The following is a 27,162-nucleotide window of genomic DNA, read 5'->3' as shown; positions in this document are numbered from 1 at the left end:
CAGAAGGCTGTGGAGGCCAGGTCATTGAGTGTATATAAAACCGAGATAGATAGGTTCTTGATTGGTAAGGGGATCAAAGGTTATGGGGCGAAGGCGGGAGAATGGGGTTGAGAAACTTATCAACCATGATTGAATGGTGGAGCAGACTCGATGGGCCGAATGGCCTAATTCCTGCTCCTATGTCTTATGGTCTTATGGCCTTAATTGGCCCACCCACGTAAAATGGCAGCGCCCCCCCCCCCCCCCATTGTGGGTGCCGATTGGAGGCATGCCTCCACGTGCCTTCTCCTAAAGTTCCCCCCCAACAGGGGGAGAATTCTGCCCAATGTTTCAGGTCAAGATGACCTTTCATCAGAACAGGTTAGGAAACTCTGTTCTGATTATTATTATTTTAGAGGGGATTGGATTGGATTAAACGAAAGAAAAGAGAGGAAAAGGAAAAGTGAGAAGAACACTTAACTGTTTAAAAACCTACAGAAACTATTTACTACCTGCAGGAATGAGTTTCTATTGTTCTCTCTATGGGCTGGGTCTCATGCCAAGACCATAAATGACATAATTAAGAGGGTTCTTACCGCATGGAATACCAGCCCTAGGTGCCTGTGATGGGGTTCATTTGTATTTGTTTTTGCGAAGTTAATGGGAGAGTGGTGTAGATAGCCCAGCAACTAGCGGCACTCTACAACTCATGCCATGTCTCTGCCTTGTCATGTTACCATCATAAATCATAATTATTCCCAAATAACCCCTCCGGCCCTGAAAACTTCAATTTAAAAGTTAATATTTTTTTTTTCTGTTAGTCTCTCTTTATCTCTCTCACTTAATCCCATCTGCCACTCCAAATCCCTATTTCACTTTCCAGACCTGATTTAAATCAAATTCCCATTTCCTGCTTTGTACTCTTTGGTTTACACTCTGCGCTTCTCAGTGAAGTCTCTGCAACTTGATTGGGAGGAGAGCCTTACTGTTTCTTGTCCTGTTCGCAGATTCTACAGCGAGGATTTAATGTTTGCAAATTGAACTTCTGCCAACCCGCGTGTGTATAAAATCCATTGTGATGACATCGGGTGGTGAACCTGACATCAACACGCTGGTTTCCCATGATACAGTTGGCGGATGGGTGCCATCATCAGCAGCCCACCTACCGTTTTAAAAAAAAAAGTCACTAACTGGCAACTAAGCTTGTTAACAAGCCAATTGACTGGAATATTATCCTGCCCACGCCATAATACAGTTGGCGTGGGCACGCGGGTGAGAGCGGGAGTCTGCTTTTGCATCATCACCCCCCCCCCCCCCCCTCCCCCACAAAAGACGATACCCCTGCTTTGTGCCTCCCCATCAGGCCTATAAAACATGCCCCACTAACCCTTCCCAACACCACTCCTTGGGTGCTCGATCCCTCCCCGCCCTGAAATCCAGGACTTGCCTGAGTCTGGGTCCTCAGGGATCCATTGCTGTCGTCTTTGTGGGCTTGCCCGCAGTGCCCACTACCCGGTTCTGGTGTTGCTGGGACTGCTCGAGGCGCTGGCCTTTCTAGGCAGCCCTAGAGGGTGGGGATTCCTCCCACTCAGGGGTGCAGATTGCGCACTCTGCTTGTTTAGGCCACCTGCAGTGCGTTATTGCTATGGGTCGGCCTTTTTTTAAGTCAGTTGGTTCACAACCCTGCAAATGGTGTCGTGCTTGATCAAGTTTCCACTGTTAAGGATTGTGAAAACTTTGAGCAACCATCAGTGAGGCGAACATTTCTTTGACCCGATCATGAAGTCCATGCCACTAGGCAAGGTGACCAAATGCTTGATTGAAAGAGGCAGGTTTTACGGAGTTGTCCCAAATGAGTTGAGACCGCTGGAGAGGTGGAAAGATATAGGGAGGGAATTCCAAAGCTTAGGGTCGAGGCAGCTGAAAGCATGGCTGCCAACAGTCGAACAATTAAAGTCGGGGATGTGTCAGAGGCCAGAATATCCAGAGCACAAATATCTCCGAAGGTTGTAGGCTGGAGGAGGTTTCAGAGAGAGGGAGGCCGAGGCCACGAAGGGAGTCAAACACAGCGATGACAAAACCAAGCGTTTCCACAATGGGAGCACAGGGATGACGGGTGAATGGGAGCTACTTTTTTTAACACAAAAATAATCTACTGAATTAACAATGTTTTTTTGGAACCAGGTTGTGAAGTTGAGATTCGGGGTGAAATGCCTACATACTGCCGAAACTACTATTACTCTCCATCAGACAAAGACTTTGCAGCTGCTGTTTCGGATGCTGTTGAAGTTTTGAGGTAGGACATTATGAAATGCCACATTGGGAGTCTACTATTTCTTTGATTTAGAACCATAGTATTATAGAATGCTTGCAGCACAGAAGGAAGCCATTCAGCCCATGCCGGCTCTCTGTAAGAGCAAAGCAACTAGTCCCACTCTCCTCCGTTTTTCTGTAGCCCTGCAATATTTTCCTTTCAAACATTGATCTAATTCCCTTTTGGAAGTTACTACTGAACTTGTGTTCACCACCCTTTCAGACTGTGCATTCCAGAGCATGACTACTTGACTCAAAAAAAGACGTTTTTCCCCATGTCATCTTTTGCCATTCATTTAATATCTTGTATCCTCTGGTTCTCAATCTTTCTGCCAATGGAAACAGTTTCTCCCTGTTTATCTGCCCAGACACCCTCATCATTTTAAACACCACTGTCATATCTCCTCTTGACCTTCTTTTCTCTAAGGAGAACAGTCCCAGATTCTCCACTCTGTCCATGTGACTGGTTTCAGGGATAAGGGACTTCATTCTCATAAATGTCCCTAACCGGCCCCATTCCTCCTTTTACCAAGTACATTTTGCCATTTATGTAACTATAGAAGACTTTTGCACTCTCTTTTGTGTTAACTGCTAGTCTCTTCTCATACTCTCTCTTTGCTCCTTTTGTTTATTTTTTCACATCCCCACTAAACTTTCTATATTCTAGCTTTCTATATTCTGTTATGAAGCTGGCACCTGTCATACGTACTCTTTTTCTGCTTCAACTTGATTTCACCATCCAAGGAACACTGACTGTGTTGTCCTATCTTTCTCCTTCATGGTAATGTACCTCGACTGTACCCAAACAATTTCCCTTTTAAAGGCAATACATTGTTCAGTTACAGCTTTGCTTGCCAATCTTCAGTTCCAATTTACCTGGACAGGACCTGCTCACACCTCTTTGAAATTAGCCCTCCCTCAATTAATTATTTTTACTCTGGATTGTTCTTTGATCTTTTCCATACCAACCTAACCCTTATGATACGATGATCAGTGTCTCCTAAATGTTCCTCTGCTGACACTTGATCCACCTCATTCCCCAGAATCAGATCCTGCAATGCCTTCTACTTCATTGGACTGAAAATATACTGATCCAGAAAATTCTCCTGAACACACTTAAGAAACGCTTCCATCTCTCTGCCCTTAATACTATCACTATCCAAGTCTATGGGCTGAATTTTCTGTTCGTTGGGCGGGCGGAGCTGACCCAATCATGGGCGGGCGCGGCCGTGGACCTGATTGCCGGCAGCGATTGGGGCCTCACCACCATTTTACGTGGGCATGTCAATTAAGTCCCGCCCAGCGTGATGTCCGCAGGGAAGCGCTATGCGCTTCCTGTGCGGGCGGTGGGGGTGGGGGGAAGCCCTAAAATTGAGTGTGTGCTCTTTCGCACATGCGCACAAAAGAGCGCACTCGTCTCCCTGAGGCTAAGTGCAGCCTCAGGGAGATTGCCTCGACTTTTAAAAATATTAAAAATAGAGGGAAAAAAAATCCCTTACATGTCCCCTCATGTGACACTGTCACATGAGTTGGGATATGTTCATAATTTCCATAACAACTTTATTAAAATTTTAAAAACCCTACATGAAACCTCATCCCGCCACTGGATGAGGTTTCATGTTTTTTCTAGTTGCCGCCAGGGCTTCTGGCCTGCCCGCCAACCTTAAGGTTGGATGGGCAGGTCCTTTAATTGCTTAATTGATCCTGTCAATGGCCTCAAGTGGCCATTGACAGGTCGGCGGGCGTGCAGTTGATTTTGCTGCGCCCCCGCCATCCTGAAATTTTAAATGGGGTGGGATGACGTTGGGACTTCCGCCCGACATCATCCTGCGTCATTTTACGCATCGGTGAGCGGGCCCCGCCCCCTGCTTACCTATGGTAAAATACTGCCCTATATTTGGATAAATCAAAGTACCCCATTATAGCAATTCTATAGGTTTTGCACTTCTCTATAATTTTCTTGCAAATTTGCTCCTCTATATCTTCCCCACTATTTGGAAGTCTATAGAATGCACTCAGTAGTGTAATGCTACCTCTATTGTTTCTTCATGGACCATATCGATTCTGCCCTCTAGGCCATCCTCTCTCTCTGGCTGTGTGAAATTCCCCTTAGTCAGACCTATGACTCCCCTCCTCCTTTCTTTCCCTCCCTATCTTTCCTGAACACCTTGTGCCCAGGAATATTTAGTACCTAGTTCATTCCTTTTTTGAGCCAGGTTTCTGTTATCACCATCAACAACAATCCCTCCCCTAACCTTCCCTCTGTTGCTGACCATCATGTTGTCCTCTTAGACAGAACGCAGAAATAAAAGCCACCAAAAAAAGCAACAAACCCAAATCAACTTTATCAAACAAACCAACCGATATTCCATGCAAAGTCAAGTAATCTTCACTGTACATTTCCTTGGTACCTGACTTTCGTGTGCCTTTGCACGTTCTAGTGCCCCTACACAGTGTTACTGCAGTGGCTACAGCATAGCTGGCGGAAGGCTGCTGACTTTCCGTGGGGAATATTGCAGATGGTCTTGCAGGATGTCCTCGAGCAGTTCTGGGCCTAGAAGGCCCTACTTGGAACTGCACCATCTCGGCATGGGCTGGGCTAGCTGAAAGCCAACAGCAAGGACATAGAGCTGTGCCTGTCTCCTGTTTGTTGGGTGCTGCTCCCTTCAATTGTGTCACATGGACCTGCAAGAGAGAGGAAAGTGTGTCAATGAGTGTTGTGTAATTTTTTTCAGTGATGCAGTTATCGTGGTTAAATAGCTGGCAATGTGTACAAGTTGTGAGATGTGGCTGTGAGGTTGCAGTAGTGCTTAAGTGTATGAGGGTTGGGTGGAGCTATGAATGTGAAGTATGAGTTGAGATTGATGGAGATTGTGGGTAGGTGAGTGACTGGGATGTGGTGAAATGCCTTTTCAGAGTTTGTCCCCTGGCTCCCTGTGGATAGAGGAACCCTCTGCCTCTTCTCCACCTCCTGAATGAAAACGTCCAGTGATATATCCCACCTTCCACCATATTGTACCATTTCTGTATCTTTCCTGGGTAAAAGTCACTTCTGGAATGAATTCTAGCACCTGCTCCAGCCAAAATACACTGTCTGATGTTATTGAAGGCACATTGTCACAAGAATTCCTGTCCCAAGATTTTCTATACCAAGTGATGTTGCTCTGTTACTGTGCTTAGCCTGGCTAATATTTCACTTAATATTGACATAAAAAACACAGATTTTAAAGCTGGTATATAACTTCTCCTTATTTGCCATTAGGCAGGCTCTCCATCTTAAAGAGTGCTCGAAACAGAAAATCAGCTCTCTGCTTGCTTCTGGATTAGTATTAGTATTGTAGCTTATCCACAAATACTTTGGTACCTTTTTGCAGTCTGACACAAAAGAGAGAGATGAGCACAACAACTCTTATCAAAGTAAAAGAAACAGGTATAGCAGTACACTGAAGCATCACGCCCTATAACATAGAATAGTGAGGTGTAGATTTAACCTTACTTATATCTGTGGAGTTAAGAGGGAAAGATGCCAAACATAGGCCAGACTCTTCTCACAGGAGAAGGAGGGACAAGTCAGAACATCATCCTCACACCTCTCATTTTCACAGCTGTATAGGCAGAGCTTTATGTGCAGACTTCAGATTTTTTTTATTATTCATTCACGGGATGTGGGCTTCGCTGGCTGGACCAGCATTTATTGCCCATCCCTGGTTGCGCTTGAGAAGGTTGTGGTGAGCTGCTTTCTTGAACCGCTGCAGTCCATGTGGTGTAGGTACACCCACAGTGCTGTTAGGAAGGGAGTTCCAGGATTTTGACCCTGTGACAGTGAAGGAACAGCGATATATTTCCAAGTCAGGATGGTGAGTGACTTGGAGGGGAACTTCCAGGTGGTGGTGTTCCCATCTATCTGCTGCCCTTGTCCTTTTAGATGGTAGTGGTCACGGGTTTGGAAGGTGCTGTCGAAGGAGCCTTGGTGAATTCCTGCAGTGCATCTTGTAGATGGTACACAATGCTGCTACTGTGCGTCGGTGGTGGAGGGAGTGAATATTTCTAGATGTGGTGCCAATCAAGCGGACTGATTTGCCCTGGATGGTGTCAAGTTTCTTGAGTGTTGTGGGAGCTGCAGTCATCCAGGCAAGTGGGAAGTATTCCATTATGTACCTCATAGGTTAGCATATCTATTCTGTTAACCCTTTATACTACGGAGGAGAAATATTGTAATCTTCTTGTGAAATTGGAAATGCTCACACTTTGCATCCTGAATTTTGTAAAACCGACGTGGACGTGTTTTTAAACTTCCAAAATGGCTGCACAATAAAAGCAGTTAAATCACAAAAGGAGTCAAATCTTAAAAAAAAATGATATGCTGCGCAAATCAGATGTTGTAACTATAAGGCATAAATAGCAATTAGAAGAAGCCATCAGGGAAATTACGTAATGTCTTGGAAACATCTGTACATTGTGCAGATGATTAATTTAGTGTTGCGTGATGACCTAGTTTGGGACTTACATTCTTCAAGACTTGGTAACTCAGCTGAAAAAACTGAGATTGAATTTAGTTTGAAAACAATCTAAAACAGCTGTAGAAATAGTGATTATTTTCCAAGAAAAAAATGGGAAATGGGGCTATATTTCACATCTACACACCTTCTGCATTCATACTAGCACTGATGTTAAATTCAGAGAGCTCAAATTTCTTTGGGGTGTAGCTTCAATGTCAGAAAAGCAAAACATCGCAGATGTTGGACTTTTGAAATAAAAGCAGAAATTGCTAGAAACACTCAGCCAGTCAGGCAGCATCTGTGGAGTGGGAGACAGAGTGGGTGTTTCAGGAACTGTTCAGGTGGAAAAGGTGGCAATTTCTCCTGGATGGTGTTGCATTTTTTTGAGTGTTGCAGCAGTAGTACCCTTCCAGGCAAGCGGTAATTACCCCATCATATTCCTGAATTGTGCTTGTAGGTGGTAGAGAGGTTGGAGAGTCAGCATGTGAGTCCTCGCCACAGACTACCCGGACTCTAAGCTGCTGCCATAATCACAACATTTGTGCAGCTCTTTCAGTAGAGTTTCTGGATTAGATTGTTTCGGGGAGATTTTCCATAGCCTTTTAGTTGAATGCATCACATTGTATGGCATTGCTCCATACAAATAAAAATTTTCAGATTTACATTGGCTAAGGACAAAAGTTGGCAGGAATACAACAATTTTTCTTGGCTTCTCTCGACAATTGAGTGGGAAAATTAAGGATTCCTGCTCCTAACCATTATCCAACTACCCTCAATAAAAACTGTATTTGTACGGGTGTCAAGTAAGAACTGAGCTACTGCATATGTGAAGAATGGACAACTGATTAAGATGCTGGAGTTGCCACTGCCCGAGCATGAGGAGGACAGGGATAAAGGAAGATTGTTGTATATCATGGGACCCCATTTGGATTGCTAAAGCCTGTTTCCAAGGGAAGTCATGTTAAACCGATCAGACTGTGGTCCCTCTTATTTTAGTGGAAAGCAAAGTGCCTTTAAAATGTGCACCATGACTTGATGATGGCATTGTCACTTTCTACCGTATGATCTTTGAAAGGGACCACCCAGCTGACACTGATCGTTCACTCATCAGCAATGTCCAAAAGTTAAGTATTGGCTTTGTTTTGAAAGATATTCTTTTGGCCATTACCCTACTGAACACCCTTTTAAAAAAAACTTCAGCTTGAGCAAAGCAAGTGAGTATTGGCTTACATCATAAGATTGCAAAGCGCAGCAATTTTGTCTGTGGTAACAACTTGTTTTGTGTGATTCTTTTCTCATTGGGCACATTATTTCTTTGTTTACATGCAAATGAGTAACTGTGTCAACTATTTACTCTCAGTAAATGGCCACCACTTGTATGGCTGTTGCTCTGCATTCTGCAACTTTATGGAAATTGTTGCTGTTTCATTTTTCAAGCATATTACACAAAGACTTGTCATTGTTGAGAATACTATAAGGAATATGGAAGTGTTGCTCAGCGCATTGCAGAAACTATGAATGGCTTCAATAAGAAGAAAAATAAGGTTAAGAAAAGATGATTTGGAGTGAGTCTCTTGGCTGCACAAGGGAACACAGCATCGTCAAAGGGAATATTGGCTCTTAGTCTCCTAGGGAGCTCGACAAATTTCTGCCACAATTCATCATAATATCGAGTCCCATGACACACCCCATGCCCATCATCATATGCCATTTTCAGTGCCACTAGGATCCCCACCACTGTGGGTGTGACGGGGCAGGAGAAATATCATTGGCACGCCTTGTTATAGTGTAAATGCAGCATATGGAATGGACAAAAAGGAAAAGAAACGTTTCACACCAGCCTCCATTCCAAATTTGCAGCTTTCCCAATGGCAAACAATCATTCTACAGGGAAACCTGCATTTAGGCCCCACTTCAGCCAGGACCAGTTTTTATTTTAGATGCCAGCAGATCTGGCATCGGAGGAGGGGGAAAAACGCAGGTGGTATCAGTGATGGGTTATGTGATCCCAGCCATTCTACCTTTTTCTGCCAGGGGCAAGTGGAAGGGTGGATGTGAGAGGTGTCCACGAGTTCTTTCACAAACCAATCTTAGAAAATTTCACCCCCATTTCTGGTGAAATTTAATCCTGCGGAATTGCTGTAAAATAACTGCCCTAACTGAGTCATTGTTGGGCTACGCCTTGGAATTCAACTGTTTTTTTTTATTCCTTCACGGGATGTGGGCTTCACTGACTGGGCCAGCATTTATTGCCCATCCCTAGTTGCCCTGGAGAAGGTGGTGGTGAGCTGCCATCTTGGACTGCTGTAGTCCATGTGGCGTAGGCACACCCACAGTGCTGTTAGGAAGGGAGTTCCAGGATTTTGACACAGCGACTGTGAAGGAACGGCGATATATTTCCAAGTCAGGATGGTGAGTGACTTAGATGGGAACTCCCAGGTGGTGGTGTTCCCATCTATCTGCTGCCCTTGTCCTTCTAGATGGTAGTGGTCGTGGATTTGGAAGGTGCTGTCTAAGGAGCCTTGGTGAGTCCCTGCAGTGCATCTTGTAGATGGTACACACTGCTGCTACTGTGCGTCAGTGGTGGAGGGAGTGAATGTTTGTGGATGTGGTGCCAATCAAGTGGGCTGCTTTGTCCTGGATGGTGTCAAGCCTCTTGATTGTTGTGGGAGCTGCACTCATCCAGGCAAGTGGGGAGTATTCCATTACATTCCTGACTTGTGCCTTGTAGATGGTGGACAGGCTTTGGGGAGTCAGGTGGTGAGTTACTTATCGCACAATTGCTTGCCTCTGACCTGCTCTGGTAGCCACAGTATTTATATGGCTACTCCAGTTCACTTTTTGGTCAATGGTAACCCCTAGGATGTTGGTAGTGGGGGATTCAGTGATGGTAATGCCATCAAGGGGCGATGGTTGGATTCTCTCTTGTTGGAGATGGTCATTGCCTGACACTAGTGTGGCGTGAATGTTACTTGCCACTTGTCAACACAAGCCTGGATATTGTCCAGATCTTGCTGCATTTGGACATAGACTGCTTCAGTATATGAGGAGTCGTGAATGGTGCTGAACAGTGCGCATTCATCAGCGAACATCCCCACTTCTGACATTATAATGGAAGGAAAGTCATTGATGAAGCAGCTGAAGAAGGTTGGGCATAGGACACCACCCTGAGGAAATCCTGCAGTGATGTCCTGGAGCTGAGATGACTGACCTCCAACAACCACAACCATCTTCCTTTGTGCTAGGTATGACTCCAACCAGCAGAGAGCTTTCCCCGTGATTCCCATTGACTCCAGTTTTGCTAGGGCTCCTTGATGCCACACTCGGTCAAATGCTGCCTTGATGTCAAGGGCAGTCACTCTCGCCTCACCTCGGGAGTTCAGCTCTTTTGTCCATGTTTGAGCCAAGGCTGTGATGAGGTCAGGAGCTGAGTGGCCTTGGTGGGTCCCAAACTGGACATCAGTGAGCAGGTTATGGCTAAGCAAGTGCCACTTTATAGCACTGTTGATGACCCCTTCCATTACTTTACTGATGATTGAAAGTAGACTGATGGGGCGGTAATTGGCTGGGTTGGATTTGTCCTGCTTTTTGAGTACAGGACATGCCTGGGCAATTTTCCACATAGCCGGGTAGATGCCAGTGTTGTAGCTGTACTGGAATAGCTTGGCTAGGGGCGCAGCAAGTTCTGGAGCACAAGTCTTCAGTACTATTGCCGGAATATTGTCAGGGCCCATAGCCTTTGCAGTATACAGTGCCCTCAGCCATTTCTCGACATCACGTGGAGCAAATCCAATTGGTTGAAGACTGGCACCTGTGCTGCTGGGGACCTCCGGAGGAGGCCGAGATGGATCATCCACTCAGCACTTCTGGCTGAAGATTGTTGCGAATGCTTCAGCCTGATTTTTTTGCACTGTTGTGTCGGGCTCCTCCATCATTGAGGATGGGGATATTTGTGGAGCCTCGTCCTCCAGTGAGTTGTTTAATTGTCCACCACCATTCACGACTGGATGTGACAGGACTGCAGAGCTTATATCTGATCCATTGGTTGTGGAATCGCTTAGCTCTATCTATCACTTGCTGATAATGCTGTTTGGCATGCAAGTAGTCCTGTGTTATAGCTTCACCAGGTTCACACCTCATTTTTAGTTATACCTGGTGCTTCTCCTGGCATGCCCTCCTGCACTCTTCATTGATGATGTGTTGATCCCCTGGCTTGATGGTAATGGTAGAGTTGGGGATATGCAGGCCATGAGGTTACAGATTGCGTTCGAGTATGATTCTGCTTTAGCTGATGGCCCACAGCACCTCATGGATGCCCAGTCTTGAGTTGCTAGATCTGTTCTAAATCCATCTCATTTAGATAGCGCCAACAATACAATGGAGGGTATCCTCAATGTGAAGGCGGGACTTCATCTTCACAATATCTGTGCAGTGGTCACTCTTGCCGATACTGTCATGGACAGGCTGGTGAGGATGAGGTCAAGTATGTTTTTCCCTCTTGTTGGTTCCCTCACCACCTGCCGTAGACCCAGACTAGCAGCTATGTCATTTAGGACTTGGCCAGCTCAGTAGTTGTGGTGCTACTGAGCTACTCTTGGTGATGGACATTGAAGTCCCCCACCCAGAATACATTCTGTGCCCTTGCCACCCTCAGTGCTTCCTCCAAGTGATGTTCAGCATGTAGGAGCACTAATTCATCAGCTGAGGGAGGGCGGTATGTGGTAATCAGCAAGAGGTTTCCTTGCCCATGTTTGACCTGATGCCATGAGACTTCATGGAGTCCGGAGTCGATGTTGAGGACTCCCAGGGCCAACTCCCTTCCGACTGTATACCACTGTGCTGCCACCTCTGCTGGGTCTGTCTTGCCGGTGGGACAGGACATACCCAGGGATGGTGATGGTGGAATCTGGGTTTGATTCCGTGAGGATGACTATGTCAGACTGTTGCTTGACTAGTCTGAGACAGCGCTCCCAATTTTGGCACTAGCCCAGATGTTAGTAAGGAGGACTTTGCAGGGTCAACAGGGCTGCAATTGCTGTTGTCTAGGTTGATGCCAGGTGGTCCATCCAGTTTCATTTTTTGTGAGGGTTTGTTACAACTGAGTGGCTTGCTAGGCCATTTCAGAGGGTATTTAAGAATCAACCACATTGCTGTGGGTCTGGAGTCACATGTAGGCCAGACCAGATGGGTTTTTACAACAATCAACAATGGTTCCATGGCCATCTTTAGACTTTTAATTCCAGATTTTTATTGAACCCAAATTCCGCCAGCTGCCATGGCGGGATTCAAACCCTGGTCCCCAAACCATTACCCTGGGTCTCTGGATTACTAGTCCAGCGACAATACCACTACGCCATCGCCTTCCTCTGATGGTTAAGAACTGTTAACTGTCTTTGTTCTGTGAAACTGTGCAGAGTAACATTGATTGATTGATTGACACTGTATCCGCCACCTTAATCATTCACTCCATTCATCACCAATGCACAGTGGCGATTTAGGGTCACCATTCCCGGTGATGGTGCTCTGTTCCCCATGCAATTAGGAGGTTCACTCCAAATAGTCATCACTTTCAAAAAAATCATTTTTCTTCATACGTGAGTCTGCTAATTGCTGAGAAGTAACCCAGTTACACAGTTACCCTCGGAGGATATTAGCAGGGAATTTAGGGCTCATGTAATCAGGATATGAGTAATTGAAGGACTTCATAATTCCAAATTAAGAAATGATAAATTGCAAGTTATCTCAATAACCCAAGTTCAATGAATGTTGCCAGGTTTATTTTAAAAAAATCCCCTTTGTGGATCGCCATCATTCGGTTGTGTCAGAATTCCAACCGGGCCATGGTTACATCAAGTCTGTGCCCTTCTCTATGCATTGTGAAACTCCCATACGGACCTGATTGTTGCAAGCTACGATTGGTTTTTAAAATGTCTACATGTGGGCTCGCCTGTTCCGCCAATCCATGAAGCATTTCCAATAAGAAGTCATTTAAAATGTTGCAACTGTCCCAAAAATGACACAAATGTATGAACGGGAACTTGAATTGTACCTGTTAAAGAAGGGGCTGCCATTAATTAACTATTTGTTTTCTGATTAGGAAGGGGGAAGCAGAGATGGCTGCCGTGTACTATGAGCGCAATGACGTTGAAGGTCATCATTTTGGCCCTTGGTCAAAGCAGAGGAAGGAAGCCACCAAAGTATTGGATGACACTTTAAGAGAAATGAACATAAAAATTCAGGTCAGAAAAATGGCAACTGTTGGTGTATATACTGACTGATTCATTAACAAAATTCTACTTCTGAGAATATCCGTCTTTTTCTGTTAGTGGATGCATCAACACTGCTTTTTTTTTTTTGAAAAATATACTTTATTCATAAAATATCTGGAAGAACATTCCAAAACATTTCAAAATCACCAGCTTTGGAATCCTTAAGGGTAATGTTGACTTTGTGTGATAGTGTAAAATGGGGGGTGGTGAGTCGGCAGCCTGTTTTGCATCCTGTTCCATTTTATTCCCAGTGAAGTCAATGTTTCTTTCAACTTACCCATATTATCACATAAAATCAAAATTAGCTTCCCAGCTTCCGCCCATGCTTCCCACCCTCTTTTCCCCCCCCCTCCCCCCCCAAGCTTAAGCTCATTGATTTACTTAACTGAGATTTGCATATAGCCTGTGTCAGTTGTGGCTCAACAGATAGCATTCTGGCATCTGAGTCTGAATGTTATGGCTCAAATCCCACAGGGGAGACTTGAGCAGAAAAATCAAGGTGACAGTCCAGTACTGAGGGAGTGCTGCCTTGTTGGAGGTGCCAGGCCCCATCTGTTCTCTCAGTTGAACATACAAGATCCCATGACACTAATTCAAAGAAGAGCAGGGGAGTTATCCCTGATGTCCTAGCCAATATTTATCCTTCAATCAACATCACTAAAAAACAGATTATCTGGTCAGTATCACGTTGCTGTTGGTGGGAGCTTGCTGTGCACACATTGGCTTACCACATTTCCTACATCACAACCGTGGCTACACTTCAAAAGTTTTAAATTGGCTGTAAAGTGCTTTGGGATGTCCTGAGGCCATTAAAGATGCTACATAAATGCAAGTCTTTGGTTTCCTTATTATTCCTCAGAGTAAAAGATGTCAACCTACATTTAATGACTAATCACAGATTTTCCAATAATTAGATATCGAATTACATGTTTAATGCCAGAAAAGAGCTAAATGGAACTGTTTAAAATTTGCTTTGCACTATTTCCAGTCGTACTGCTGATGCACAGAGTTGAAGCAGTGCAAGACTGGCCCCTCAGTATGGACTGTCACTGCTTTCCTGGAAACAGTCTGCTATCAGTTTGAAGATGTCATTCCTTAGTGTTCATTGTAAACTGATGTGTTGTGCACATTGTTAGGATCTCAATAGAGAGTGATATCATTTAAAAAGAAATTTGAACTTCCATTTAATAGCTGAAGGAATGACACGGCAAGATTTCATGTTGTACTGTAACAAATGACAAAAAGCACCAATGACTAAACACTGGTTTCTTTTTGTAGGCAACTTATACTTTAAACTATAGAGAGGAACATTCCCTTTTTATGCTTATCACACATTGCACTTTCCATGGAATTGCAGTCCTTATAGCATGCAGTCCAGAGTTGCTCCCAGCTTCCAATGGGTTCCCGATGGATACTCACTAATTTGTAGGGTAGTCTGTAACCTTATCTCAAAAATGGCTTCCATTACCCTCTTCCCCAGGATAATGTGAAACACATTAGTCTTGATATAGGTAGAAATGCTGTTTAGCCATCTTTATCCCCATTTCTTCTTAGAAGTAAATGGGTAGTTTACAGCATAGCTGTTTACAACCCGATACCTTCAACAACTTTCTGGGACTTTGGGAGCCACATGGGGTTGGATTTTATGGCACTCCACCGGCATATTTGAAGGTGGGAAAGGCTCATAAAATAAAGTGGGTGGTCTTCCCAAACCTTCCTGCCTATCCAGACCTGTCTTCCATATTATGGTGGGCAGGGAAAGCATCATGCAGCCTGCTCATCCTTAGGCCTATTGAGGCCTTTAAGTGACCAATTAATGGCTATTTAAGGGCATTATTCTGGCTCCACCGCTATTCCATGTGTGGCAGGGAAGGTGGAGGCAAGGTAGGTAGCCTGGTAGCTTTTACTGCGTGGGCTACTGTTGTGCAAGTTGGGAAATCTCCTTTAGGGGCTCCATGTGCCCATCAGAGGCGCCCCATTTTAACCGTACACCTAGGCTTCTCTAACCCTGGCCCTCACCCCCCCTTGCTGGGCTCTCCCAGCCAGGCCCGTCTGGGCTCCGTGGCTCTTTTTCCTCGGGTTCCAACAATGGTCACCGCTTGACCCGGACACTGTTGGGAACACAGATTGGCCGGCAACTCTCTAGGGCAGGACTTCCTCCCAGGTGGGGGGTGGAAGCCCCATTTTGAATCAAGTAAGGCCTCTCCGAGCGTATTATTCCTGTGGAGCAGCCGGCCCCTGAGTCGGTAGGCTCACGACTGACTTTTCTGTTGGAGGCTAGGGATTGGTGTGGGAAAAATGGGTTCTGAATCATGAGGCACTGGCACCAGTACTGGGGAAGGAGAGAGCTGTTCCGTTGGGACGGGCTTCATTTGAACCATGCTGGGACCAGTGTCCTGGTGAATCATATGACTAGGGTTGTGGTTAGGACTTTAAACTAATTAGTTGGGGGGAGGGTTCAATTGAAGGGAAGTTTAAAAAATCAAAAAGAGATGAGAGCAGAGGTGCAGTGTAGTGAAGAGGCGAAAGATAATGAAAGTGTGACAGGAAGGGACAGAAAATATAAGCAGAAGAGTGCAGAAGAAATTAGAACAAGACTGAGTAATAATGGTAAAAAGGCAAAGCTTAAGGCTCTTTATCTGAATGCACACAGCATTTGTAACAAGATAGATGAGTTGACGGCACAAATAGAAATAAATGAATATGATTTGAAAGCTATTACAGAGATATGGTTGCAGGGTGACCAAGACTGGGAACTCCATATTCAATGGTATTTGACATTCTGAAAAAATAGGCAGAAGGAAAAGGAGGTGGGGTAGCTTTGTTAATAAAGGAAGATATCAGTGCGGTGGTGAGTAGTGATTTAGGTGCTTAAGATCATGATGTGGAATCAGATTGGGTGGATATAAGGAATAGCAAGGGGAAGAAGTCACAGGTGGGAGTTGTCTATAGGCCCGGAAGAGTTGCCTCACTGCAGGACAAAGTATAAAATGAGCAATAATGTAGGCATGTAAGAAGGGTGCTACAATTGTCATGGGTGGTTTTAATCTGCATATTGACTGGACAAATCAGATTGGCAGGTGTAATATGGAAGACGAATTTGTAGAGTGCATCGGGGATTGCTTCTTAGAGCAATATGTTGCAGAATCTATCCAGGAACAGGCTATTTTAGATCTAGTGATGTGTAATGAGGTGAGATTAATAAGAGATATCATAGTTAAGGGACCTCTAGGGGTAGTGATCACAACATGGTGGAATTTCAAATTCAGTTTGAGGGTGAGCAACTCGGGTCTCAAACCAGTGTCCTCAATAATTTTACAGTGAGAGGGTGTCAGAGAAAAAGCATGGTCATTTACAAGGAGAGGGTTTGAGAGAAATAGCATGGTCATTTACAGGGAGCAAGTGCAAGAGGAGTGGGGCATTTAACAGTGAGAGAGTGAGAGAAGCGTGTGAGACCATAAAAGAATGTGAGAGGGAAAAGAGCATGGACAACAGCTGATTAGTGAGTAAGATTGGTGAGTATTTCTAGTCTTTAAAGAAAAAGTAAGCTCTTTGGAGACATAAATACAAATTAGTCTTTTTTCCTCTTTTTCTGAAAGATAACTTGTTAAGTATAAGATCGATGCGAGTGTGTATAAAAATAATTATAATAAAGTGTAAAGAGTGGGGATACTAGAGTAATTAATTAATAAATTTAATAAAATACGATAGCAATGGCAGGACGGGTGATGTGTTGCTGCTGCAGCATGTGGGCGCTGCTGGACCCCTATGTATCAAATGTTTGTAGCTCGAGGAACTTTGGATCCAAGTTAAGGAGCTGGAGTCCGGGCTGCAGGCATTGTGCCACATCGAGGGAAAGTTACCTGGACACTTTGCTCCAGGAGGTGGTCACACCCCTCAGATGAGGTAATTCAAATTTGGTCTGTGATCAGGGACAGGAGGGTGTGACTGCAGGTGAAACAGGTTTGGGGACCAAGGGGGTAGCGTTCGAGGAGCCTCGGCCCCTGCAACTGTCCAACAGTTACAAGGTTCTTGCAAGCTGTATGGACGAGAGCGGGGACTGCAGGGAGGATGAGTGAGCTGGCCATGGTACTGTGGTACAAGGTACCATTCAAGTGGGGGAATAAATGGGAGCTTAGTAGTGGTAGGGGACAGTATAGCTAGGGGGATAGATATTGTTCTCTGCAGTCCCGAAGGCTGTGTTGCCTGCCCCGTGCCAGGGTTAAGGACATCTCCTCAGAGCTGGAGAGGAACTTGGAGTAGGAGGGGAGGGATCCAGTTGCCGTCGACCATGTTGGTACCAACTACATTGATAGGACTAGAAAGGAGGTTCTGCTGAAAGAATTTGAACAGTAAGGAGCTAAATTAAAAAGCAGAACCTCCGAGGTAATAATCTCAGGATTGCTACCTGAGCCACGGGTAAACACGGGTAAATAAATTCAAGGAGTTAAATGTGTGGCTCAGAGATTGGTGTGAGAGGAATGGGTTTCAGTTCATGGGGCACTGGCACCAGTACTGGGGTAGAAGGGAGCTGTTCGGGTGGGACGGGCTTCACTTGAACCATGCTGGGACCAGTGTCCTGGCGAACAAAATAACAATGGCTGTAGAGAGGGCATTAAACTAGATAGAGGGGGGAGGGTTCTGGAACGGGGATACATAAGCTTACAAAGCAAAAGGATATGGCAGGCTTGCAGGGCAGCTATTTAGGTAATGATACCCAGAGTGTGATAGGAAGGGACAGAGAGTAGAAACATTTTTTAAAAAGCAGCAAATAGGGTCAAATGGGGAAAAAATGGTTAAAAGGCAAAATTAATGGCCCTGTACTTAAATGCACGTAGCATTCGGAACAAAATAAATGAATTAACGGCACAAATGGAGGTTAATGGGTATGATCTTATAGCCATTATGGAGATGTGGTTACAAGGAGATCAAAGCTGGGAACTAAATATTCAGGGCATGAGACTTTTCGAAAGGACTGGTAGGAAGGAAAGGGTGGTGGGGTAGCTTTGTTAGTACAGATGGATTAAGTACGATAGCAAGAAAGGATCTTGGATTGGAAGATGTAGGATCCATATGGGTGGAGGTAAGAAATAACAAGGGGAAGAAGATACTGTGGGAGTAATCTATAGGCCCCCTGACAGTAGCTATACTGTAGGACAGACAATAAATCAGGAGATAATGAGATCATGTAAAAAAGGCAGTACATTATTCATGGGTGACTTTAATCTTCATGTAGATTGGGAAAATCAAATTGGCAGAGGTAGACACGAGCAAGTGTATTTGGAACAGTTTCTTATAATGATATGTTGTGAATCCAACCAGGGATCAGGCTATTTTGCATCTGGTAATGTGTAATGGGACAGGTTTAATAAGTAATTTCAGAGTAAAGGATCCCCTAGGAAACAGTGACCACAACATGGAAGAATTTAGCATTTAGTTTGAGAGTAAGAAACTTGGGTTAGAAACAATTGCACTAAACTTAAACAGGGGTGAATACAATGGAATGAGGGCAGAGTTGGCTGGAGTGGACTGGGAAAAGAGTTTACCAGAAAAGATGGTTGATGAACAATGGCAGATGTTTAAAGTAAATAGTTCATGACTCTCAACAAAGATATATCCCAGTGAGGAAAAAGGATTCAAGGAAGGGGATAAACCAACCATGGTTAACCAAAGAAGTTAAGGATAATATCAAATTGAAAGAAAAAAACATACAATGTGGCAAAAATTAGTAGTAAGCCAGAGGATTGGGAAAGTTTTAAAAACCAACAAAAAATGACCAAAAAATTAACAAAAAGGGAGAAAATAAACTTTGAGGGTAAACTAGCAAATAATATCAAAACGGACAGTAAGAGCTTCTTCAAATATATAAAAAGGAAGAGAGAGGCCAAAGTGAACATAGGCCCCTTAGAGAATGAGGCAGGGGAAATAATAATGGGGAATCAGGAAATGGTAGAGGATCTGAATAAATACTTTGCTTCAGTCTTCACATTAGAAGATACTAATAGCATTCCAAAAATATTAAATAATCAAGGGGCAAAAGTGGGGGAGGAAATAAATACAATAACTATCACTAGAGAAAAAGTACTAGGGAAACTAATGGGGCGAAAGGTCGCTAAGTCCCCTGGACCTGATGGGTTGCATACTAGGATATTAAAGGAAGTAGCTACACAGATAGTGGATGCACTGGTAGTAATCTTCCAAGAATCCTTAGATTCTGGAAAAGTCCCAGAGGATTGGAGAAAGGCCAATGTAACACCCTTATTCAAAAAGAGAGGGAGACAAAAAACAGATAACTATAGGCCAGTTAGCTTAACATCCATCATTGGGAAAATGTTGGCGTCTGTTATGAAGGATGTAATAGCAGAGCATTTAGAAATACATAATCTAATCAAGTAGAGTCATGAAGGGGAAACCATACTTAACAAATTTATTAGAATTCTTTGAAGAGGTAACAAGCAGGATAGATGAAGGGGAACCAGTAGATGTAATATATTTGGATTTCCAAAAGACGTTCGATAAGGTACTGCACATAAGGCTACTTAAGATAAGAGCCCATGATGTTGGGGCTAGTATATTAGCATGGATAGAGGATTGGCTAACTAATATAAGACAGAGAGTTGGGATAAGGGGGGAATTTTCAGGATGGCAACCTGTGACCAGTGGAGTGCCATGGGGATTAGTGTTGTGGCCTCAATTATTTACAATATATATTAATGACTTAGATGTGGGAAGTGAATGTACTATCGCCAAGTTTGCGGATGACACAAAAATAGGTGGGAAGGCAAGTGTTGAGGATGGCACAAGGAGTCTACAGAGGGATATAGGCAGGTTAGGTGAGTGGGCAAAATCTTGGCAGATGGAATATAATGTGGGAAAATGTGAGGTTCTGCACTTTGGCAGGAAGAATAGAGGAGCTGAATATTATTTAAATGGTGAAAGACTGCAGAAAGCTGTAGCACAGAGGGATTTGGGAGTCCTTGTGCATGTATCCCAAAAAGCTAATATATAAGTTCAACAGGTAATAGGGAAGACCAATGGAATGCTGACCTTTATTTCAAAGGGAATGAAGTATAAAAATAGGGAATTCTTGCTAAAACTATACAAGGCACTAGTTAGACCACACCTAGAATACTGTGAACAATTTTGGCCCCCTTATCGAAGGAAGGATAGACTGGCATTGGAGGCAGTCCAGAGAAGGTTCACTAGGTTGATCCCAGGTATGGAAGGATTTTCTTATGAGGAGAGGTTGAGTAGGTTGTTCCTATACTCATTGGAGTTTAAAAGAATGAGAGGGGACCTTATTGAAACATATAAGATTCTTAGGGGGCTTGACAGGGTAGATGCTGAGAGGTTGTTTTCCCTTGTGGGAGAGTCTAGGACTAGAAGGCATAATCTCAGAGCAAGGGGTCACTCATTGAAACGGAGATGAGGAGGAATTTCTTCTCTCAGAGGGTAGTCAATCTGTGGAATTCTTTACAGCAGAGAGCTGTAGAGGCTGGGACATTAAGTATATTCAAGGCTGAGATAGACAGATTTTTAATTAGTAAGGGAATAAAGGGTTATGGGGAAAAGGCAGGAAAGTGGAGTTGAGGATTATGAGATCAGCCATGATCTAATTGAATGGCGGAGCAGACTTGATGGACCGAATGACCTACTTCTGTTCCTATGTCTTCTGGTCTCAACTTAAATAAGGGCAATTACAGAGGTATGAAGAAAGAATTGTTCAAAGTGGGAAGGGAAAATAGACTAAGGGGAAGCCCAGTGAATGAGCAGTGGCAGACATTTATGCAGATATTTCATAACGCTCAGCAAAAATTTATCTTGGTTAATTATCCAGTCAAGCTAGAAAAGCCTTGGGCTGCAACAAGCAGTTTTATTCTTAAGTGGATTCCATCGCAGAGTGAAAGAGAGTAGAAGTCATGTAGTATGCCTTTATTGAATCTATAACAGTTTGCCTTGTATTACTGGATTTCATTGCAGACATCTGTAAGGGAATGCTGCCTGGAAGATGTTTACTTGTAGGTTTGACCAAGTGAAGAGTTTTTTTGGGAATAGTTTGTAAGACTAACCTTAATTGTGTAACTGTAATCTTGTGTGCTTAAGTTTTTTATTTTTGTTAATAAAACTTTTACTTTTAATTTTTAAATCCCAAAAGTGTTACTGGACATCTTACTGCTGAGATTGGTATGTCTTCTCGTTTTCAGAATCCAAAAAAAATGGGTATGGCTCATAAGCCAATTTCCCTCTGGGATTTGGTTTGCATAGCAATTAACATCGGCTATGGTCATAACATGACTCTGCAAGAGCAATTTAATCAGTCCCATTTCCTTGGTCCTTTCTGCTTAGCCCTGCATATCTTTTCCCCTTCTGTTGTTTAGGCACTCCTGTTTTGACAGCTATGATTGAGTCTGTCCCTACCATCCTTTCAGGCTGTGCATTCCAGATCCTAAACATTAAAAAATTTATTCCGCATGTCATCTTTGATTTTTTTTTTTTTGCCAATCAATTTTAATCAGCGTCTTTTGGCTCTTGACCCTTCAACCAATGAAAACCGTTCCTCTCTGTCTATTGATCACTCATGGTCTTGAGCACTTCTATAAAGTTGTTATACTTGGTTAGATTGCAGGAGTTCAGTCATCCATTATTTTGGACAGTGAGTGTGAGAGAATAGGCTCTAATGGTAAATTTCCATTTCATTATTGTGAACCTACATAGATCTACCCTGGGAAGCCTAGCAGAATAAAGTTTATTTTCAGACTGTTCATATCGTTGACCCTATTTTCTGCCATGTAGAAAATGCCAGTCCAAAAAATAAGGCCACTTAAGGTGCTATTTAATTTACAATCTTGGCATCATATTTGGCTTTGAGCTGAACTTTAATCCTCCAATCTTATCCTTACACCTCTGCACAATTGTCCTCTTTCACCTTTATTTTAAACTTTCCACTGGTAAAATGATTACATGTTTCTTTGTCATCTTGAGACTCAACGACTCTAATGCTCTCCTTGCTAAAAACTTCAGCTTGGCCAACGCTGTCTGCGTATTCTGTCCTGCACTAACTACATCCCTATTATAACATACAAGCTGCCCACCATTAACATATTTGGTTAAGAATCTTTGTTAGTGTCTATAGCCCTACTGTGGTTTTTTGACATTATCTCTGTCATCTTCTTCAGCTGTCTATCTCCTCACAAATACTACTTCATTCTCTTCACCCCAAACCTGGTGACAAAGCTGCTTCATCCCAACTGTTTGGAATTTCCTCCCTATATTCTGCCTTTCTCGACACCTTATGAAGTTTCTTGAAGCCCGTCTCTTTGATCTTACTTACAGTCGTCCTTCCTGACCACTTCCTTCCTTGCTCAGCAACTGTTTTAAATAAGCATATTTATGAAGCACCTTGGCATTTGTTTTACATTATAAGTTACAGTGAATGGCGTCATTTCAGACACTCCAATGTAGGTTCAATATGGTCAAACATTCAAGATTTTACTCATGAACTAATAACACTTATTCAGCCAATTATTGGATGGGACAGATCTGGTTCAATTAAATCATGCTGCTTGTTTTGATTAGAGAAATGGTTTGCTATTAGTGACAGTTGGACCAGACTGTAACATATATTGACAGACTAAAATCAGTATGGCTCAAGTTGTTATTTTTTACACCTCGCAAAGCTTACAAAATGCAGTGAATGTGCAGATTCCAAGGCCCTGAGGCCCACCGTATTACCAAACAATTTCTATCTGAAGTGATGCGGGTTTCTTTCGAGCGGCAATGTGAATCGCCCACCAGAGTTACACTGCTTGATTGTATTGCAGTTGAGTGAGGAAAATCAGAGCTCTGCATATACACATTGAAGAATGCATGAAGAGAACAGTGCAGTGCCCACCTGTCCCACACCAACAACACCCCCCACCCCCAACCCTCCCCATCTTGAAGTTTTTCTATACTTTAACCCTGGGAGTTTGAAGAAGGCTTGGCACATGCCCGCTGCAGCATGTCTAGTGGCACTAGCCAGATTTTCTTAGGTGGCCTTGCAAGGGCAATTGAAATGGCAGGTTGTGTGTTAGGGTCCTGAGTAAAGCTGCTGAACTGCGGCATGGTTTGCACTGGAGCATACATTTTCTGACTATACACATTAACAAGCAAGCTCACTCATCTCCAGCAGATAACGGGTCCAGCTGCATGATATGGGACACTGTGAGATGATGCACTTCAGAAATGTATTGAGAAAAGGAGCCTAAATCCTGGAAGTGTTCACTACAATCTTCGCTGTAATATTTTTGGATACAATTGCACAAAAGGCAATAAAATTGCCTTAAGCGGTTTACAACTTCTCCTTGTAACATAGAAAGTTAAACCAAACCCAGGACTTACTCTTTTATACATTTTACAGGAGGCGGGCCTCAAGAATGAATTGAATGTTATTCTGTTTTCGGACCATGGGATGACTGACATTTTCTGGATGGAGAAGATCATTGAGCTTGATAAGTATATAAACATGACAGATGTATTGAACATGCTGGATCGAGGTCCTATAGTGAGTCTATGGCCTAAAGAAGGGAAACTGGATGAGGTAAGCAATAAAGTCATTGCAATGTATTATCACAAGGTATCTGAGGATAGTTTCTAAAATTAGTCAATTAAGCATGCACTGCCTGACAGTGTGGTGGAGGCAGGTTCAATCGAAGCATTCAAAAGGGAATTAGACTATTATCTGAAAAGGAAGAATGTGCAGGGTTACAGGGAGAAGGCAGGAGAATGGCACCAAGGGAATTGCTCATTCAGAGAGACGGTGCAGACATGATGGGCCAAATAGCCGCCTTCTGCACTGTAAAAATTCTATGATACTGTGAATTTGATCTTTGCCAATCCCATGTTCTCAGTGGGGAAGTATACCAAAAGTATATACAGGAGTTTGCAGTCAACGCTTTGACTGGTGCTGTCTTTAAGCATGGGATTGAAATTATTGCATAGGTTTGAAAGAACTATTGCCAAAGCTAATTTAAAATTATGTTTATTTCTAAATTAAACATGTGACCATCTTATATGAACAGAAATTATTTAAGTGGCATTGATCAAGTAATTTTGCAGTTTTCAAAAGAATTACCCATTCCATTGCTGTAGGTGCTGCTTGGTATCATGGTTGGCTCCATTGATGCCTTAAGTACCTGGTGCTTCACTGCATTCTCAATAATTCTACTTGTAGCCCTCCCTTCCATATTGGCTGTAATCAGCTAATTCATGACAGACCAAGAATCAAATCTGGAAAATTTCTGGTCTATACAAATCAGAATTACAACATACAGCACATTAAACCATTGAGGAGAGAATAGGGTGAAGGCAACTTGTGCGAAGATTTTAATGTGATTTTCTTGACAGAAGAAAGACATTTCTATCCGTGCACCCTAGAGGCAAGTCTTTATCATCAATGGCCTTATCTTATTTGGCGAAATCATCCTATAGTGCTTTTTCAATGCAATTAGTAAAGTTCCAGCAAATTTTACATTCACTTTTTCATTTATTTGTGCACGAAGACGAAAGAATATTTTAAATCTCTTTAAAGTCAGCTCCCCGTTCCTTTAAAAACAGTTACCAACTGTTTGGAATTTGCTGTTGACTTTTCAGGTCATACAATCCAACTGATTTTCACATTGTTGAGTATTCTTCTGTAATTTTTATTGCAGGACTGAATCTTGTGGGAAAACAAAAATGATTGCCATGCAACTGTTCTGAATTGAAAGCTTTCATTTTGTGAATCACTAAGAATGCTGTTTTTTTAATACCGTAGGAACTTCAGTCTGATGAAGGTAGTTCATCTCTTATGCGATTAATTTATAATCTCTTTGATTTCACCAGGTGTACAGCAGCCTCAAAAAGGTGAAGGAGATGAGTGTGTACAAGAAAGATGAAATTCCAGACCAATATCATTACAAAGGTGGCAAGTTTGTAGCACCACTTACTCTGCTTGCTGAACAAGGCTGGTTCATTACTGAGGTACAGTGAAATAAAATCATGTTGGAAGCCATAAAATCCTTCCTATTATGTTTACTGCATGAACTGGCAAGTTTGCATTCACTTTGTGCATTCTGTTTCTGACATTCACATCACTCAGAAATCATGAAATGTTGCTTTTCTTAAATTGTCTGGTTTGTTTTGTCAGAACTAGTGTTCGAGATTAAGACATAGGATGGTGTCGTCCCTGATTTGCACAAAGTGCAGTAGCGGGCGGGAAAGAAGTTGTTTTACCTGCCGGCTGCAATGGTGGGTTTCTGCACCAAATCATCCCATTCCCACCTTATTAGTTATGCAGCCTAAAGGAGACACGCCGTCTTGCTGGTGGGCGGCCTCCGATTTGCCCACCACGCCATTATCTCGCCGCTTTCCCACACAGGGCACCGTATTTAAAATGCAGCTGCGCGCACACTTCTTGATGCTTACAGCCCAGGACTGCTCCGGTGAAGACACAGCCCCAAAAGCCAATAAGAGTTCAGACCCCCAATTCAGTGACACACACCTGGGATGCCTTCTGTATGCCATGGAGGCCCACTGCGATGTCCCCTACCCTTGCTCTGGCTGCAGGAGGTCCATCAGTCTCACCAATCCGGCTTGGGAGGTGGTGACAGACGTGGTCAGTGCCAATGCTGCACACAAGAGGTCGGCTATCCAGTGCAGAAAATGGATGAATGATCTCATCCATGCCGCCAGGATAAGGCAACCATCTCATCACTAAACTCACACCCTCACAAGGCCATCACACTATTCACTGGCATCTCACTCACTGCCAGCTCAAGGGACATCACCATTCACTCTTTCACGCACACCCTCACACCTCCACCTGGCCTCATCTCCTCTTAGGACTGTCTCCTCAGCCCTCACCATCTTAAGGCCGCTTGCACAGATCAATATGTGCCCCTACACACTCCCTGGGAAACCCGGCTTGCGCAGTAAAGCCCTTGCCCTGCAGCCTCTTCTTCCCTGGCCTAAGGCCACTTCCCCCCGACCCTCCCCAAGCAAGCCCTATCCCTACAGCTGTTGAAAAGCCACCCCTGCCTTACGGCTGGTCTGAGACCTGTTCGTGAGTCCCCCTAAGAATGATGTGGTGCTGCCTGCGAAACCTGGCGCTGATGCCATGTGTGTTGCCTGAAGCAAGGTAGGCAAACAAACCTCAAAGTCCTGAACAAAGTCCCGCTCGCCAGGTATACGTTGCTTACATACAGTTGTGAAACACCTCAATGTGCCCAGATGATCCAGCGTGGGGGGAATGATTCTGGCGAGCAGGTCTTATAATGAGATGCTAAAGTATTGAAATTAGGTTTCCAACATGTGATGGGAAACACCGCCCACTATTGATGAGTGGGGTGGACAATCACAAACTGGTTTCACGACGGCGTGAAACCGATTTTTGGCCATCTCGCCGTATTGTCTCCCCCAACCAGCCTGCCATGATGCCTGACACCAGTAGGGCCGGAAAATTCCAGTCATAGGATAAGTTATTATGTCTGAAGTTTTTGGCTTCTTTACCAGTTGTTTCAAATTCCTCAATTGGTCTTGGCATTGCCGTGTGAAACAGTATCAAAGTGATACGGAGACAAAAAGAGAATGATTTTCCTTGATATTGGAGGCAGATAGCATTGTGCAGTCAAGCTCTTTAAAAAGAATTATTTTTCCAGGTATTTTTGTTTTTGTTTTGAAACAGCTATAGTATGCAACCCTACTAATAGTCACAGACTTGAATATGTGTAAGAGAAGAATTAAACTTCGTTGGACTCTTACAATTTCTCAGATAGCGTTGCTTAACCATAAAACTTAACTAGAAACTTGAGCAAATGCATTTTTGACTCTGGTCTGCTTTTCTATAACCTGGAAGTATGAAGGATGAATAAATATTAAACGTTTAAGGGAACTGAAAGACCTGGACAAATAGATTACTTTGAACAGTTGGTGCACTGTGTGAAAGATGGTTATAAACTGTCAGCCACACTCCAGGTTCTCAAGTATTGATGCAGTGAATACTTGACCTATAACCACCCAATAAGCACTGGTGCCAGTGCACTAAACAGATGACAGATTACTTACCAGTGCCTTGCAGGTCTGAA

General features: G+C 43.5%; 1 protein-coding gene across 1 annotated transcript in view; it reads left to right on the top strand.

Annotated features, from left to right (window-relative positions):
• Nucleotides 1-27,162, top strand: part of enpp6 (ectonucleotide pyrophosphatase/phosphodiesterase 6) — a 51,654-nt gene that overhangs the window by 11,194 nt on the left and 13,298 nt on the right. The window contains exons 3-6 of the mRNA XM_078562026.1: nucleotides 2,164-2,275; nucleotides 12,889-13,030; nucleotides 23,460-23,639; nucleotides 24,923-25,060. Of these exons, the coding sequence (XP_078418152.1) occupies nucleotides 2,164-2,275; nucleotides 12,889-13,030; nucleotides 23,460-23,639; nucleotides 24,923-25,060 (572 nt within the window). The remainder of the gene's footprint in view (nucleotides 1-2,163; nucleotides 2,276-12,888; nucleotides 13,031-23,459; nucleotides 23,640-24,922; nucleotides 25,061-27,162) is intronic.

The sequence above is a fragment of the Cetorhinus maximus genome, chromosome 2 (genome assembly GCF_964194155.1).
Source record: "Cetorhinus maximus chromosome 2, sCetMax3.hap1.1, whole genome shotgun sequence".
NCBI classification, from domain to species: Eukaryota; Metazoa; Chordata; class Chondrichthyes; order Lamniformes; family Cetorhinidae; genus Cetorhinus; species Cetorhinus maximus.
Note: the sequence above shows the minus strand (reverse complement) of the source record. Positions and strands in the feature narration are given on the sequence as shown.